At 34.6% G+C, this 19,243-nt stretch overlaps 1 protein-coding gene across 3 annotated transcripts in view; it reads right to left on the reverse strand.

The window, feature by feature from the left end:
* The window catches only part of TMEM135 (transmembrane protein 135), a 244,678-nt gene that overhangs the window by 122,780 nt on the left and 102,655 nt on the right, over window positions 1-19,243 (reverse strand). For 2 of the 3 annotated variants that reach the window (XM_059930620.1, XM_059930618.1), the window contains exon 5: window positions 15,075-15,140. The exons of the other annotated variant lie outside the window; for it this stretch is intronic. In XM_059930620.1, coding sequence (XP_059786603.1) covers window positions 15,075-15,140 — 66 coding nt within the window. The remainder of the gene's footprint in view (window positions 1-15,074; window positions 15,141-19,243) is intronic. 3 annotated transcript variants of the gene reach the window in all.

Here is a 19,243-nt window from a genome sequence, read left to right on the forward strand (position 1 = left end):
GGCATGGTACAAATAGCTATTACCATCTGCTTTTTAGCATTCTGTGAGGTAAGCTAACATCTTTTTTTCTTTGGCAGTGGTGGTGATAAGAAGAGGTTGTCATATTTTCTGCAAAGTCTGGGTGTTTCCTTTCCCATAGTGTTGCACACCCCAGGTAGCACCAGAAAAGGAAAACACCTTCATATGCTTTTACCGTAATTCTTTGAGAACAACTGGTCTTACCACATTTGCTAAATTTGCTTTATTTAAAATGTTAGTCTATATTTGTGCCATAGTAATAAACCATGTTTAAGAAAACTACAGAAAGACTATACCTAGTATATAACTTGATTTTCTTTTCAAGGGTTTTCTTCTACTTAACATTTAGGTGAAAATATAACACAATGGTTTTTAAAAAATACTAAAATAACTGCCAAAATAGTCTTGACAAAACCCATGCAAACTAAAGCTAAACACAGCTCTTAAGGCAGCAGAATCAATATTTTTGAAACGCAAGATCAACAATGCTTTAATACAGCTGTCAGAGCTAAAAGATCTGGGGCTAAAAGCTCACTAACTGGGAATTCTTACTTGAGTCTGTAGTCCTCCACATAATCCACCTGGTTTTCAACTTCACATGTACAACCTCTACCCAGTATCACAAATCTGAACAATGAACAAGAAACCGTAACTTAAACACACATACAAGAAAGCACTTTTATTTTCCTCCACTTAGCTTGAATATAGAATTAAAAAAAAACCGCTTGTGGGTCACAAAATGTACATTGTATATACCTACTATTAATAGGAAATACAAAACATACACATATATTTCATTTTAACATGTAAATTTGCAAAGTGTGCATGAAAAGAATACTTTATTTTAATACTATTAAGTATCATTACATATTCAAAATTCTGTTCTGAATTTTTATTTTTGACAAATGCTTTTCAGCTTCTTCCTTGGGCTTTATTAAGGATATTAAAGCTTATTAGTCCCATTTCAAAGACGCTCCATGTTATCAATCTTCTCTTTAAAATAAAAATTGGAAACTTAGCTGAAAAGGAATTGAATACTTCAGTATCATGTAGAAATGAATCTGGGGGACTTACAGTTCCACATGTGAGGAACTTGGAAGTTACCACCCCCAACCTAACAATTAAAAAGCTGAACAGGGGCTTCCCTGGTGGCGCAGTGGTTGGGACTGCCTGCCGGTGCAGGGGACATGGGTTCGAGCCCTGGTCTGGGGGGATCCCACATGCCTTGGAGCAACTAGGTCCGTGAGCCACAGTTACTGAGCCTGCGCGTCTGGAGCCTGTGCTCCGCAACGAGAGGCCACGATAGTGAGAGGCCCGCGCACCGCGATGAAGAGTCGCCCCCACTTGCCGCAACTGGAGGAAGCCCTCGCACAGAGACGAAGACCCAACACAGCCATAAAATATAAATAAATAAATAAATAAATAAGCAAATATGGTTAAGAAAAATATATTAAAAAAAAAAAAAAAAAAAGGCTGAACAAACTGAAAATCCAACAACTCTTCTTGGAGACAGGGCAAACCACTTCCCCCAAGACTGGAGAAACAGACTAACAAATACAAGAGAGTCACAGCTTACCTCAGTAGAGACTCAGAGTAGAAACCATGGCGACCAGTGCCAGAGTAGGAAAACCTGAACTGTAATTGACTGAACTGCAGGAGGCTCAGTGTGGACAAATTGAGAGTTAAAAACACCAGTCATAAGAGGACCCTCACACTTTTGTGAGTTTTACCTCCAGGAGCTTAAGTAGGTTCTCCCAATAAATATCAGAGAAAAATCTCCTGTGCTTCCAAGCAGGGAGAAGGGAAAAGGAACCATTTTCAAATAAGCCAGAGCACTCTGTTCTTTTTTTCAAACATATTTTATTTTTATTTTATTTTATAAATTTATTTATTTTTATTTTTGGCTGTGTTGGGTCTTCACTGCTGCTTGCAGGCTTTCTTTAGTTGCGGCGAGCAGGGGCTACTCTTCGTTGCGGTGCACGGGCTTCTCATCGCGGTGGCTTCTCTTGTTGCGGAGCATGGGCTCTAGGTGCAAGGGCTTCAGTAGTTGTGGTGCATGGGCTCAGTAGTCGTGGCTCGCCAGCTCTAGAGCACAGGCTCGGTAGTTGTGGCACACGGGCTTAGTCACTCCGTGGCATGTGGGATCTTCCCAGACCAGGGCTCAAACCTGTGTCCCCTGCGTTGGCAGGAGGGTTCTTAACCACTGTGCCACCAGGGAAGCCCAGCACTCTGTTCTTAATAAGAAGACCTGCCCTCAAGGGAAACTAGTTAACTAGAGCCTAACGTGCTGGGGTATTATGAGAGCCTAATTGGTCTGGAATAACCCAACTCCAGCCTACTTTAGCCATCCTGCCCCACCTACGTGAGTTGAAAACAACTGAGAAACACCTGCAAAGTTCACAGTGCAGAGACATAGGCTCACTAGAAGACTGAGACCAAATCATAGGATTATAAACTGCTTCCCTTCCTGCAATACCTCATCATCACATTACTAAAGCCCTATTTACAGCAGTTCCTTTTATCCAGTACACCATGTCCAACTATCAAGAAAAAAATTACAAAACATAACACAACATTGTAAATCAACTATACTCCAATAAAAATTAATTTAAAAAAATTACAAAACATACTAAAAGGCAAAAAACACAGTTTGAAGAAACAAAGCAAGGATCAGAACCAAACATAGATGTTGGAATTATCAAACCAGGAATTTAAAACAACTATGATTAATATGCTAAGGGCTCTAATGGACAAAGTAGACAGTATGCAAAAACAGATGGGCAATGTAAGCAGAGAGATGGAAATCCTAAGAAAGAACCAAAAAGAAAAATGCTAGAGATTTAGAAAACAAACAAACCCACACTGTAACAGAAATGAAGAATGCCTTTGATAGGCTTATTAGTAGATAGGACATGGCTGAGGAAAGAATCTCTGAGCTTGAGGATGTATCAGTAGAAACCTCCAAAAACTGAAAAGCAAAGAGAAGACTGAAAAAAAAAAAAAAAAATAACCAGAACAGAATATCCAAGGACTGTGGGCAACCACACAAGGCATAACATACACGTAATGGGGATACCAGAAGGAGAAGAAAAAAAGGAACAGAGGAAATACCGGCAACAATGACTGAGAACTTCCCCAAATTAATGTCAGACACCAAATAATAGATTCAGTAAGCTCAGAGAAAATTAGGCAGGATAAATGCCAAAAAAACTACACCTAGGCATATCATTTTCAAACTAGAGAAAATCAAAGATAAGGAAAAAATCCTGAAAGAAGCCAAAGGAGAAAAATAATTTGTAGAACTAGCCTCCTTAATTATTTATGCTCCTTAATCTTGAACAGTAATGGTACTGTCTTCCAATACACATTTTTTTTGTGTTGTTTTAAGCATTACTTTTTCAATCTTTTACTTTACATACAGTGAAATTTAGTTTAAAGGGTTTTGAAAACTGCACAGAGTCGTGTACTACCTACCACCCAGTGTCATGATACAGAATAGTTCCATCACCAAAAATATTCTTTTGTTTTGTCCTTCTGTAATCGACTCCTCCTCCACCTTCAATCTGAGGCAACCAGTGATCTGTTCTTCCATCCCCTACAGTTTGGGCTTTTGCAGAATGTCATATAAATGGAATCATACAATGTTTAGACTCGTAGGGGTTCACTGAGCTTTAGGAATGTGCAAATGTATGTCCACCAAATTTGGAAGTTGGCAGCCATTACTTCTTCAAATATTTTTTCTTCACAAATCTCTTTGTCTTCTCCTCTAGTACACTTATGACACAAATGTTAGACCTTTGCTATTGTCCTTCAGGTCCTTAAGCTCTGTTCATTTTCTTCAGTCTTTCCTTATTGTTCAGATTGTACAATTACTATCAAGCTTTCTTCAACTTTTCTTTCCTCTATCTTCACTCTGCTATTGAAATCATCTAATGAATATTTAGTTATTTTAACATTTAATATTAATATTTGAGTTATTTTAATTTTCTTTCCCCAAATTTCAATTTGGTTCTTTTTACAGTTTCTTTTTCTTGTCTGGGAACTTCAGTCTTTCCATTCATTTCAAAAGTGCTTACACACTTTTACACCAGGTTACACAGTGTTTTACAGTGTTTACACAGGGTTATAATAGCTGCTCTGAGAACTTTTTATTGTAATTCCAACATCGAAGTAATTACAGAATTGGTACCTGCTGAGCGCTGTTTTCCCTACAATTGGTTATAATCTCCCTACTTCTTGGTATGTCAAATACTTTTGGAGACTTGAGACTTGTATTTTGATACTCTTAATCATGTTAAAGACTCTTGGTCCTCTGTAGAACTGATTTGTTGTTGTTTTTATTGCTGTTTTGTCATTGTTGTAGGCAATCAACCCTGTTATGTTCCAACCACAAGTCCCAACCCACCGTCTGTGGGCTGTGGTTTCAATACCATTTTCAGTTTCCCAAGTCTTTTCAGTGCTATTCAGTCTCTCCCTATATGTGCCACCAAAGGGCAGTGGTCTATGCTATAGTTCAGTTCTCAAAGCCTTAATGCTTCCTCAAATAAGTTCCACACATGCTTAGCTCAGGAGTGAATTTCAGACTTCATACACAGATTTAGGTCATCTTTTTCTCTATCTCCTGCCTCTCCATGGTTTTCCCCACAGTCTGTCTCCCATGTCCCTTTTCTCAATCCTCTGTCTACATTGGGTTTTTTGGTTCCCCATTCCGTCGCATGTTTCCTGCAATTACAACTGCCTCAGGGGTAAAGTGGCAAGGAAAAAAAGGAAGTGAAAAATAACAAATATTCTCTCCACACTCGTTGGACTACAGGAGTCCCTTTTTCCAGTTTCTCTGGTCAAAGAGGAAGATTATCTTTCAGTTATAAATGGCTGCATAGCGGCACTGCCACTACTGCCACCACCACTGGAGGACAGCCTCATGATTGGGGCCTGCACTGCTGTCCCACCAGAAAAATAAAACCAAAATATAAAACAAAAAGAAAATGGTGATTTTCTGCACAGTCTCCTTTATGCAGGGGTCCTCCTTTCCAGTTCTCTGACCATACACAGAGGAAGAGGGGTTTTCTCTTAGAGCTTTTTCTGCCTGGATCCATTGTGGGGATCAAGAATAGGGGAGTCCCTAGAGTCCAAGCCAGGAGATAAAGGATGGTAGGTGGAAGGGAAAAGGAAACTCACTGCTATCAGTCACATGTCCCGTTTTGACCTCCTTCCCTAAACCTCCTGCGATTATTTACTCTTTAGAGATCTCAGATAGTTGCTTTATATATTCTTTTCAGAGTTTTTAGTTGTAATCAGTGGGAGAGATAGGCTGTGTTTCCTCCATCTTAGCAGAACCAGAACCACAAAATTTCCAGAAATAAAACCCTAACATTTATAGTCAATTGATTTGTGACAAAGGTGTCAAAGCAATTCAACAGGCAAAGAAGAGTTCTTTCAACAAATACTGCTGGGACAATTGGATATCCATAGGCAAAATAAATAGATGAAACTTTGCCTCACACTGTATGCAAAAGCCAACTCAAAACGGATCACAGATCTAAATGTAAAACCAAAGATTATAAAACTTTTAGAAGAAAACATAGGAGAAAATCTTGTGACCCTGGGTTAGGTTAGAAAAGATTTCTTGGATATGACACACACACACAAAAAAAAGAATGAACTGAACTTCATCAAAATTTAGAACTTTTCAAAGAGCACTACTTAGAAAGACGGGCCACAGACTGCAAAAAAATATTTTCAGATCATATATTTAATGAGAGATTTGTATCCAGATTTTTTTTTTTTAAATCACCTCCTACAACTCAACAGTGAGAAACAAACAATATAAAACTGGGCAAAAGATTTTAACAGACATTTCATCAACGATATACAAATGACAAATAAGCACATGAAAAGATACCCAACATCATTAGTCATTAGGGAAATGTAAATTACAACCACAATGAGATACCACAACATAATCCTAGAATGGCTATAATCAAAAAGACTGATAATACCAAATGTTGGCAAAGATGTTGACAAACTGGCCTCCTGTCCATTGCCACTGGGAATGTAAAATGATACAGCCACTTTTTCTTTAAAAGTTACTCATATGACCTAGCAATTCCACTCTTAGGTATCAACCCAAGAGACATTAAAACACATGTCAACACAAAGACTTCTATGCAAATGCTCACAGAAGTATTATTCATAATAGCCCCAAACTGGAAACTATCCAAATGTTTGTTAACTGGTTAACAGATCAACAAAATATTATCCATACAAGAGAATACTATTCAGTCATGAAAAGGGGAAAGAAACTGATATGGAGGAAACTCAAAAACATGCTAAGTGAAAGAAGTCAGAAATGAAAGAGTATATACTGTATAATTCCATACATATGAAAATTTCAGAAAAAGCAAATCTATAGATTGTGCTATAATAAAGAATGTATCTGCACTTTGTTCCCAGTTCCTGGTACACAGCTTGAAACATCCTTGGAATTTCCTGAGTGACAGGAGTGTCTGTTATGCTAATGAAGTGATTCATAGTGTTAGGATCAGGGCTGACCACCAGAAAGACCAACCACATCATTTAACACAAATCCTCTCTTTTCTGATCTGCCACATCCCTACTGAACCACTACAAACAATACTTGTCTCTACATAGCAAACTCATCTATTGAGAACACAGCCAAGAGTCAACAAAGAAAGGAAAAAAGATGTACAAACAAAATGGTAAAAATTATATTTGGACACACGTATGTGTAAAAAATTGAATTTCTTTGGAAATTCAAAATGTTTAAATTACTTGCTGCTGAACTCACCCCAATACTACACACAAAATTCCTGTGGTATGCTTTGTACAAAGAAACATTTTCTGTATGTCTAAAGACTTCATTTTTAAAAGAGGGCCTGCATTTTTAATGCTCTCAACCACATTCAGCTATATAACCAAAGTAGGCAAGTTTCAGTTCAGTGGGGAGGTAGTTGGAACTGGCCTTACCCATGTGGAAATAATTGCTTTCCTGGCCTAAAGCTCTTCCTATTAGGATCAAAACAAACTGATGTTATCTTAAGAACCCTTCCAATTTTTGAAAAATAAAACCTAAGTGTTCCATAGTTCCAGATATTATCCAGATATCGTTTGTTTTGTTTAAGGACAAAATTATGGCACATTTATTTTTGTATTTAAATCAAAAGCAGAGTTATTATTATGAAGAAAGTAAGGGCATTTTGAAAGGTAATTATCTCAGTATAGAAAGGCACATACAGAATTGGTATAGACAAGGCCACCAAGCTTAAACACTGTGATCTGATGTTTTTAAAACCTCACTTTGGCCCTTGGCCTTCTTTGCACCAGAATTTTCCAAATAAACTGTTCACCAAGAATATGAAATAATGCCACAGCACATAACATGATGAGCCATTTAAAGTAGATTTGTAACAAAGACAAAATATTCCAGGAAGAATAAAATATAAATTCTGAAGCTCAATGTTTTACAATGCCACTGGCATGGATTCTAAATTTTCTAAGCACCTGCCAAAATATAACATGTTGTTTTGTTTCATGGAATTGGAAAACTGAAAAAAATATATGAAGATGTTACTTAGACCAGTCTTCTGCCTCTGGCAGTATCTATACCATCCAGATTGATGGCTAATAAGAAATACAACTTTTTAAAAATGAGCAAGATAGCAGACCTGCAACCTCTTTGAAGTCTCTTAATGTTTCGCCACCTTGAAATCATGACCAGTGGCTCCAGTTATCTCAAACCTTCTGTCCTGCAATCAAAACTCATTTCTTCCCACCTCATCAGAGATAGGTTTGGGACTTCTTTGTATATACCTTGCTTATTATAAATACTCCCTAGGCCTTAACCTTTCTCTAGATCCTTTTCCATAATTATTTCGTTTCTCCTTCTCAGGATGTTATCCATTTTCCCCGTATGTGCTTTTTTGTTTTTTGTTTTTTTAAAGCTATATTCTACTTGCTTCTTGAAAGGAAAAACCTCATAATAACTTTTCTAGGCTAAATTCTAATAGATTACAGTCATCTGTCAATATTCTCAGGTGATTGGTTCCAGAACCACCACGGATACCAAAATCCGCAGATGCTCAAGTTCCTTAAATAAAATGGCCCTAGTATAGTCAGCCCTACATATATGTGGATGGGGAAACCATGGATACTGAGGTCCAACTGTATTGGTACGGTTTATCAACATGTTTAGAATGAGGAATCACTCCTAGAAGAAAAAAAACAATAAACTTGCAAACATTATTTGGGAACACTCTAAAGTGGTCAGAATTCTTTTTTTTTTTTTTTTCCCCTTAGTGATATGGGGATATGAGAGGAAACTAGTCAAGTTAACAAAGAGTATATTTCAATGGCAATAGACATGTGTAAAGTATCTTAATATTTTCTTCCTGATAAAACACAATACATAAATCAGAGGTCTTATCACAGAAGAGATAATCCAATTTTCCTTGACAGGATCAACTGAGCCTTGGTCTGCATTTCTGGGAGGTCAGTGTCTAGTCATTCTCAGTGGGACTTTTGCCCAACTAAGACTTGGAATTATCTTGGAATTATCTAAGTTTTCACTACGTAATGACTTTACTCTGTTTTTTTAATAGGATTCTTATGTCTATTTGTATATGTCAGTTTTTCTACCACTGCACTTCCCCTTGCTATATTTATTCTATGCATAGAAACAAAACTATGACCAACAGAATTTGATTGAGTAGTGCACTTAAAGTCTGTAACTAAACATATACGGTGTATTACTGAGCTACTGGCACTAGACAGCAGAGGGCACTGGTAATATATGCTGACCCAAATATCTTGAGTCCCATAGGAAGGAAATGATAATTTAAAAGTACCAGTAACATTGCTAGCAGCATAGCTATGGACCCAAAATATCAGTCTTTCATTACCAACTGTTAGTTCACACTCTGTTATAAATAACCACAATCCAGAGATGCCCATATACTCACTCCAATATAGAAAATACTTCATCATATTTAATTAAATAACAAATAGCTATCATTTAATACAGGCTAAATCCTAACAGGCTTATTTTGTGTTATTATGCTAGCTCCTTTATAAATTTATTTCTCACAGAGTAATGTATGAAGTGGATGCTTTTATTCCTATTTAAAGAAGCCGACGCTGTGTGGCAAGGTCCTAAGTGGCAGGTTTATGGACTCAGCCACTCCTGAGAGCTTAAACCGTATTAGTCTTATTTACAGTTAAAACCCGGCACTTAGCATAGTGCCTGGCACTCAATTAATATTTAGGGAAGAAAGAGCGGGGAAGGGACTCTAGATCTGATAACAGTGCCATGTGTCACATCTGCCTTTAAGATGCCCTTAATAAGTATTTGCTCATTTGATTAGATTTTACAAGCCACTAGTTACTGGCATAGTACTAGGCACTAGGCCTCAGAGACTTCACTATAAGAAATACTAATACTTTGCTTATTAAAGACATATATTTCCTCAGGTGGTATTAAAAGAGCAATAGTATAAAAAGTTTAATTGAGAAAAAAACAGATACAATTTTAAAAATATAAATAAAAGTTTACTTCTAGGTTTCCTTATATAAAGAATTTGCATTCAAAAAAAGAAAATACTTGGTTTAAGTATCATATTAAACTGAATATAATTTTTAACATAATTTCAACAGTGTTAGAGATATATCTAATATCTTAATAGTCAATTAACTTTGTGACTAAGAGTAAATATTATATATGTAAATTTCATAGACTCTTCAAGTATTCCTTAATTCATGAAAAAAGTTGTTAAAAATTATATCATTGTATTATGAACGTCATGATTTGGGGATAATATAGCCCTAGTATTTTTATATATATATATAAATCTACAAAGATATTTATGATTATACTTATCTTAAACTGAGGGCCTCACTGCAGCAATCACAAAAATGAAATATTCTTTATGACTTATTTAAAAAGCATGCTCCAGAAAGGCAAAAAAAGGTTTCCATTCTAATAAAACACACAGAATACCTAATACCATGCAGTAACATCAAACAAAAGTAAATACTGTGTCTAATCCCACATCCATCTTTCCAAAACATCAACAAACCATGCTACTGTGTTCTACTTTATATATAAAAATCTTTAAATACACCTCAGATTTCTTTGTTATTTCTTTATCTGTTTTGTCTAACTCAAATTGTACATTCCCTGAGTTCACAGAAGACATAAGATTGAAAAATACTTCTCTAAAACAGTAATTTACAATAGTGGGTAAGCATTAAAATCAGTAGATGCTTTAATAAATACAGCTACTGGAGCCCTAGGCTAGACCTAATGGACAAAGTCTTTGGGGATGGAGCCCACGCTCCTATAGTTTACAGAGAGCTCCGTGGGCAATTCTCATGCACAGTCAAGGCTGAGAACCACAAAAAAGAAAGACTATACAAAGCTGCCTAGAAGCAGAAAATGTTAAAGCTGAATAGGCCCTTAAAGATCATTTAATCAACTCATTTTCCAGAGTATGAATTTGAAATCGTGAGATGGTAAGTAAATTGTCCAAGATCACATAGCTATTAATGCCAGGAAGAGAACCAGGTCTACTGGCAGGCAGACTAGTGCTCTTTACATCACACAAGGCTGACTTCTCCACTTGGGAAGAAGAAATGGTATTCATTCTTGATTATGCCACAAGATTAAACAGTATCATAGCATTCGTACAGCAAATTCTCAGGGAAATGTGATTAAAAAAAAAAAAAAACTTATCTCCTTTGGAAAAAATGGTGAAAAAAGGATCTAAACTGGAAAGTTGTTTTGATGTATAAACAAGCTGAATAATTATAAAGTGCCTGGAAAAGGCACTCAACAAATGTTACTCCCTTTCAACACCACAACCTCCTCCCCCTTCCTTTTTGATTCTACATCAAGACATCTTCCCAGCTCGCAACTATGTCCCTTTTTATATTGTTTCTCCTAATTGGCAATGCCCTTTGACCTCTTCTTCAATGATGCTCATAAATTTCTCCAAGGCCCAGTTGAAGATGTGCCTTCTAAGAAATCTTGTGAACTAATTTACCCTATTCTAATTATTGTTTTGTCCTTCATTATCTAAATTGCTTATACTTTTAAATCATATACTTGCTTATACCTTCTTTTGAAGCTTTGTAATTATAATTACTTCCTAGTTGCTTTGTATGTTTTTATTTTCTTCCATAATTAGAACATAAGCTATCAGTGGACTAGAATATTAGCTCCCCAAAGACAAGGATACTGGTCTGTTTTGTTTACTGATAGATCGCAGGCACCTAAAACAATGTCAGGAACATAGAAGGTGCTCAATAAATACTTGTGGTGACTGAACAAATAGGCAAAGATTATTTTTTCTTCTATTCATGAATCTCTCCAACATAAAGACACAGATATGAAACATTAAACATTCTGAAAAAAATGAAGATATGCTTGTACTTTAGAAAATTCACAGAATTTTTTTAAATTAATAAAGCTATAATAGATGAATCAACTCACTGGCTACAAGAAATCATTTAGCTTCTTCATTACATACTCTCAGTGATTCACTGAATATATACTGGCAGCTGATACACAGAAGGTAAAGGCTTTAATTAAGACCTAGAGTTTGAAATCCCTTCCTATGGTAAAGAACTGCTTAACTTTGTTCTCTTTTAAAACTCTGAATTAAGAAGACTAACGAAAAAACACTAATTTCTGGATTACTCAGGTTTCAAGTTATATAAAATAACAGTACATAATTTTTCCAATACATAAGTTTAAGAGAGCAACTTTATCTTTTTAACAAACAACTTGTTTCACCCTATACATAAGTACCTGGAAGGCTGAAAACAGGATCGTATCTTTCTTGAAAATATTTTAAAAGTACAATTTTTGAGCCAAGCACATTCAATAACTATTTTTGATAGTGATAATTTTACAAGTTAGCCTTCCCAAATAAGGAAACACATTAACTCTGCCCAATATTACGTTAACAACCTAAATGGGAAAAGAATTTGAAAAAGAACAGATAAATGTACATGTATAACTGAATCACTTTGCTGTACACCTGACACTAACACAACATCGTTAATCAACTATACTCCAATGTAAAATAAAAAGTTAAAAAATAAAAAAATTTTAATTTTAATTAAAAAAAATTCTACCCCCCCCAAAATTACCTGCTTTTTAGCTTATGTAATTTAATCAAAATAAAAAAATCCAGCTACCCTATATATAGGACTGTACAAAGAATACATCAACATGGTTAGGCATTCAGTGACAAAACAGAATTGTGAAAGGTCAATATTTTTTCCTATTCATTTTAAGCCATATACCTCTACACATATGAAAAGATAACAGTGATAATCAGAATGCATTAAAAAACATGGCTGATTACATAATCTCAGAGGTCTTAGCTACTATGCTGTTGCTATTTTTCAACTGTCCAACTATAGGACAATTGAATGATTAGAAAACTCTAGTCTAAGTAAGTGAATTACACTGAGTGAGATTATATTGTATAGTGGAATGAATGGGCTTTGGAGTCAGACTGGGGCTCATATCCCAAGTCTTTCATCTCCTACCTGTTTGATCACAGGCAAAATGTTTAACTTCTCTGAGACTCAGTTTATCTATAAAATGGGCATAATAATTTCTCCCTTGCAGAGTTATGATGAAGATTTAAAAAGATAGTGTATCACTCCTTTGCTTAAATCCTCCAATGATACATTATAACTTATAAAATAAATTTCAAACTCCTTCAAAAACTACGTTTTTCCTTTCAGAGAAAGGAACCATGTTTTCTGATCTCAACATTTCTTAAAATATGCAAGCAGAAATGTCCAATAGGTAGACAAAATATAGGCTTAAAGCAGGAACACAAGTAAGGGAAGACAACAGACAAGCAAAGTTCAGCATCATCAAGCATCCAGATCACAAATTTACTCAAAGACTGCTATCGTTGTAATTTGGATATACCAGTCTTTCTTCCTCCTACCTAATATCACTGTCATGGGGTTACTTATTAATCCCTGCTTAACAGATATTTTCGCAGTAATGAGCTAAAACAATTTTTCAAATACCCTAGGACAAGTAAACTCCTTACCACTCTCCTCCCTTAGCATATCACAAGTTTTCTAATATTACAAATATGGTGATTTCAGCTTCTGTTTTAAGTAGTCCATTAAATTGTTAACCTTTGCGTTTATCTCCTACTTCTAAAGTAATTCTTTATTATTGGCCGGACACTAAAATTTAGCACGTTCCAAGTGGAAGCTGGACTCTAGTTACTTACTTCCAGACTCAACCTTAACTCTCTCCCAGGTTTTTCTCCCACGTATTGATGCCACTGTTTCCTCCACCAGAGAGTAAGCTCCTCTAAAGATGGGAACCATATTACATCATCTATTCCCATAGCACTTAGCCTACCATCTCCAAAATATCTATGCCACTTGCACATACACATATTCAATAATTTCTTTGTTTTGTTTTGTCTTAATTCTCTATTTCCTAAAAGTCAAATAATTAAAACTAATTTGTGGCCTATCCTAGCTACCATTTACTGAATACTTCACTATGTATCACTCTGTATTTTTTTAATCTACAAAATATCATCATATTTTATCAACTCTAAAATACCATAGACTTAATTTTAGAGGTGTTAAAATGTGAAAAATAGTAAATGGTGACTATGAGGAGCCACTGTAGAAGACACATTCCATTTTCAGAGATCTGAAAACACAAGGAAAAAATGTACAAGAAAGTGCTTATAAACTTTGTCCTACATTAATACCTGTTAAACAGGTTAGTTACCTGTTGCAATCCCCAGTAATTGGGGGAGAAATGGATCAAAAGCCAGCTGCTTTAACTACTTCCTCTCCATTAAGTAAAATATGTACATATGCAATATGTGTTGATATGCTCAGATTACTTGCAAAACTGTCTTGCATACATTTATTTCCCCAAACTTTTTATAAAAGAAGATAAAGTTCAAAAGTTCACTGACCACCTCCATGAAAAATTTCATAGTAATAACTAAAATCTAAAATTCATTTTGACACATTTTAGGCAAATAAATATGTCTGACTTTATTAATGGGAATGTTTTCTTCTCTCAAAATGGCACCACATACTGTAGTTTGTTGAGAATACAAAGAGATGAATTAAGTATTTTTCATAGATAAAATATATATTACAAATTAATACCAAAGTAATTTGCCAATATATGTACAATTAAACATTTAAAGACATATAATTTCCAAATGACTGTGCATTTTCACCTAACAAGCAGATATATCGACTGATAAATTTTATAATCACACAATAATACAGTTTCAAGTGTTTAGGGTATTGAATTATATATATATTACATTAAATAACACAGAACTTGATTCCAGAATAAAAAGCACTGTATTTTATCCATAAATATTTGCTAGTAGGATAGAAAAGGGAACATGGCAATGTGACATTATATTCAACCTCAACCTAAGGATATCTTAGTAAGGGAGTGAATAAAGAAAAAGCAGACAGAGTGGTAATTAGGCCAGTAATAATTTGGTAATGAAAATTTATTTCAGGTAGTAGATTTTTCTTTTTTTTAAGAATTGGTAGGAGTATTTAGAAAAGTCTAAACTTAGACTCTATCACAATTGAGCCTCAACTATAAGAAAGAACAGACTAAATTCCATTTCTCTCCCTCCCTTCGCCCTTCCTTCTGTGATAAATATCAACATTTCAAATTATTTTATGCTAGGAAAGAAGTATCACATCTGTAGAACATAAAATAGGAAGAAAGAAAGAAGTATGGGGTTATGTTCAATAAATATATATATATTTGCAGAAGTTATTATTAAATGTCATTTTCTTTTAAGAGTGAAAACAATTGGTAACCAAAGATTAAAAGGCTCAGAAATTTATATTCAACCCAAGATCTGGTTCTAACATGACTTAACTGAAATAGATTTGTAGATGAGATTTACTCAATACTTTGTACATCAGGTATTCTCAATTTGTTAAAAAAGTATACTATGAATTAAGAATTAATAATTGTATCAAAATTCTCATCTTACTTCTCCATTTCTTAACGTTGTGATGGCTCCTCTTGCTACACCCATTCTAAATAGTGTTTCTGTGGCCTGTGAATGTAAAAAAAGCAAAAATATATCATCTGTAATCTGTATTCAACTGTACATCCCAACCCCAAAATGCAAAACATTCAACCCCTTACATTTTTTAGGAACTTCTAGAGAAGCATCAATAAGGCACCATAAGCTCTACATTATACTCTAGAAATATCATTTTCAGAATATTTTAATTCAATAAAGAGCCCAAACTGAAATATTTCAAAAGTTATTTTGATCTGCTATTATCACTCAATGCCTATAGTTTCAAATTAGCACACTTAAATAAGTTTAAAACTTAGTTTGGTTAACAAAGATTAAATAAAAATTTAGTACTTGAATTCAATTCAGAAATTATCATTTATTCTGATTTTTAGTTTCCATCTGATTTCAGTCCAAATCACTTGACTGGTACTGAAATACTGACAGAAGATGAAGTAATTCAGTGATGTCATATATTAAATAATACCTGAAAAGACTTAATACTTTCTATACACTAACAATGAACAATCCTAAAAGGAACCTAAGAATTTTGTTTATAATAGCACCAAAAAAAAAAGAAAAAAAGTTAAAATTAAAGGCATAGGAATAAATTTAACCAGAGAAGCAAAAGACTTGTTCATTGAAAACTATAAAACACTGCTGAAAGAGATCTAAAAACATATAAATAAATGGAAAGACATCCTGTGTTCATGAATTGGAAGACGTAATATTGTTAAGATGTCAATACTATCCAAAATGATCTATAGAGTCAATGCTATTCCCACTAAAATCCCAATGACTTCTTTACAGAAATACAAAAATCCATCCTAAAATTCATATGGAACCCAAAAGACCCCAAAGAGCCAAAATAATTTGAAAAAGAGGAACAAAGTTGGAGGACTCACACCTTCTGATTTCAAAACTTACTTTAAAGCTACAGTAATCATAAAGATATGTCATAAAGACAGACGTATAGGCCAATGAAATAGGAGAGAGCCTGAAATAAACCCTTGTATACGGTCTAATGATATTCTATAAAGGTACCGAGACCATTCTGTGGAGAAAGGACAGTCTTCTTAACAAATGATGCTGGGAAAATACCTGCAAAAGTATGAAGCTGAACCCTTACCTTATACCATACACAAAAATTAACTCAAAAGAGATCAAAGACTAAATGTAAGAGTTAAGACTATAAAACTCTTAGAAGAAAACACATTGTTTTCCATTCATGATTTGGTGTCTGATGAGGACCTGCTTCCTGGTTACTATAGATGATTTTACATGACTATCTTGTTTGCATCCTGACATGGCAGAGAACAAAGAGAAGCAAGCTCTCTCTGCACTCTTACAAGGGAACTAATCCCATTCATAAGGGCTCCTCGTCTAATCCTAATTACCTCCCAAAGGCCCCACCTCCTAATATCATAACACTGGGAGGAGAGGGTTTTGACATGAATTTTGGGGAACACAAATATTCAGTCCATAACAGGAGTATTCCAGTCAGAATGGGCAGTAAGTACAAAGACCAGTAGGTAGGATCATGTTTGGTACGTTCAAAGACAAGTAAGATGGCACATGAGGCTGAAAGAAAAAGATTACATGAGAGTCTGATTGAGAAAAGAGAAGATGCAAGTTCCTCTGTTCAATATGTCTTTTATTTTTCAATCTGGTATAAGAGGAATGCATTTCCAACCTTTATTAATCGAAAATATAATTCAAAGCATGCTCTACTAAACAAATTTTTAAGAATTAGTATATGAACAACAAAAAAAGAGAGAATTTAAATGTAAAAAGTGAATGCATCTAAAGAAATGCAGAGTGAAGAAGGGATAAGAAACTAGAGGAAACTGTAAGGAAACTGATGTATGTGTACAAAATCAGTGTGACCAGTGTAACATAAATAGCAGTGTAAACATATTTATTTAGTTATAAGGAAGCAAATAACAGAAGAAGTAAAGAAAAAGTTACAAGCAGCTGCCTCTGGGTTGTGGGACTCAGGCAGTGGAACAAGTAAATAAGAGTATTACTCTTTTTCTACTAGTTTGCAGCATACTATTTGACGGTTTAAACTACTTGTAAATCCTTGATCAAAAGGTTTTTTTTAACTTTTAAAGGAATAAGTAATCCCTAGTATCCAGTTTTGCAAAGAGGTCAAATAGTTTACAATTTTAATAGAGTGGTGTATGTAAGAACATAGTTGAGGACTGAATAAGAGGATATAAAGTCAAACAGTGTTAAGAGTCAACTCTTTCAAAAAGTTTCACAGTAAAAGTGAGGAATGAGACTGAGTTGTTGCCAGAAAGAGCAGAGTTGAGAGAAAATTGACAACAGGATATTTTGAGGATAAAAGATTTAGATAAGTTTTTACTGGCTTAGTAGAAGTAGTCAGTAAGATGGAAGAAGTTACAGACACAGGAAGGACAATGGATCCTGACTGAAGGGCATTCCTGTAGAAGATGGTTAAGAGCACACAGAGCAATCTGTTAGCTATGTTACATGGGAGATGGTCCAGATATAGGTAAATGCTTTCCTTCCCTCTCTCTTTCCCTCTCTGAATTAGGAGACAGGATTAGAAAAAGGAGGGGCATGGGGTTGGTGTTTGATATCTACATGCTGTTAGAAAATGAAAAAACTTTTAGGATAAACACTGCTAAATTTGTGATTGCAGCACAACATGAATATGATTCCAATGCATAATTCACAGAAGGTTAAAATAGGCCACTAATGGGGAGGAAGAAAGGTTATTCATATATGCAAACAAAAAACAAGCGGTAAATGAATGACTTTGCTATGACAGAATTTAACTAAAGCATATACAACTAGATGTTGAAAGAATTTAGATGTTGAAAGGATTATTTACAGAAATCTTTATTAAAGGAAAAGAATTTCTCACCACTGATACACCACATTTTTTTCTATTCTTAATGATAGGTACATTAAATTACATCTTCCATCTTCCTGGTTTTTTTTAAACTTTATTTAATCTAGTGATGTGATTAATAAGAGTCCTCAGCTAGGTCAGGTTAGTTACTGTATATATTTGAGGACCAAAAGGGGAAGAAAGGCAGAGGCAACAAGCACTTGGGATGAAATACACAGCTTCTCCTCTAAACCACATCAAACTACTTACTCTTTTGTGTCTCAAAAACCTGAGGCAGTTTGAAGATCTAATTCTTCTTCTGCACTTTCTCCAGTAGGAAAAGAATACCAAATTCAATCTTTTGTTTCCAACTAAATTGATTTATTTCATGAGCTCTTCCCAGCAACATGTTTAAGGACGTCTCATTCTAACAGCACTCTGTCAGTTCAGCTCAGCTTCCTTTGATTCCATAGGAAAGCACTGGAGTGAACAACATTCTTTTGACCTCTACTAAAGAGATAGCTTTTAATTTACTTGTTACCCAAACAACGACTAACAAGTATCCAAAACAATGAGATACAGGGCTAATTCTCAGCATTTGTAAATTTACCACCAGCAAATTCTTCATTGAAATTTCCCTCTCCTTGAGTTTTGATAACAACTAAAATGATTAATACTAAAAATGTTCATTAAACATCTTCTGTCAGTGGCAGGGAAAAAACCATATGTAGGTCCTCAGTTAAAAACAGGTTATCAAGAGAGACTGCTTTTAAGTAGAGTGTTAGATAAAAGTGACTTAGGAGACACGAAATCTAGATGTAAGAAATGCAAAGTTCTGGACTGGATCCTTGTGTTTTTGTGTGCAAATCAAAAAAGAGCCAGAAGGATATACAATGAATTGATAACAGAACTAATCTCTGAGTGGTTTTCTTTATTTTCTAATGTTCCATCATGCACATATACTGTTTGGTAACAATAAAAAGAAAAGTAACAATTTTTGTACACTAAAAGATAAAATAGATTTAAAACAGAATTTTGGAACAACATAAAATGTTATAATACAAGCAATACTACATTGAGTAGCTCCCTAAGTGAAAATAATCAAAAGTCAATAGAGACTCATGTTATTACAGTTTAATGCTTTTTAATGCATTAAATCAACACAAAATAAGTAAAATTAACAAGAAATATATATTTAATAGACTTTACCTTGAAAAGCAGTATGATTATAAAAACTTTAAAGCATCATATTAAAGAAAGACTTCATTGGGTTAAT

This window comes from Balaenoptera ricei, chromosome 8 (genome assembly GCF_028023285.1).
Source record: "Balaenoptera ricei isolate mBalRic1 chromosome 8, mBalRic1.hap2, whole genome shotgun sequence".
NCBI lineage: Eukaryota > Metazoa > Chordata > Mammalia > Artiodactyla > Balaenopteridae > Balaenoptera > Balaenoptera ricei.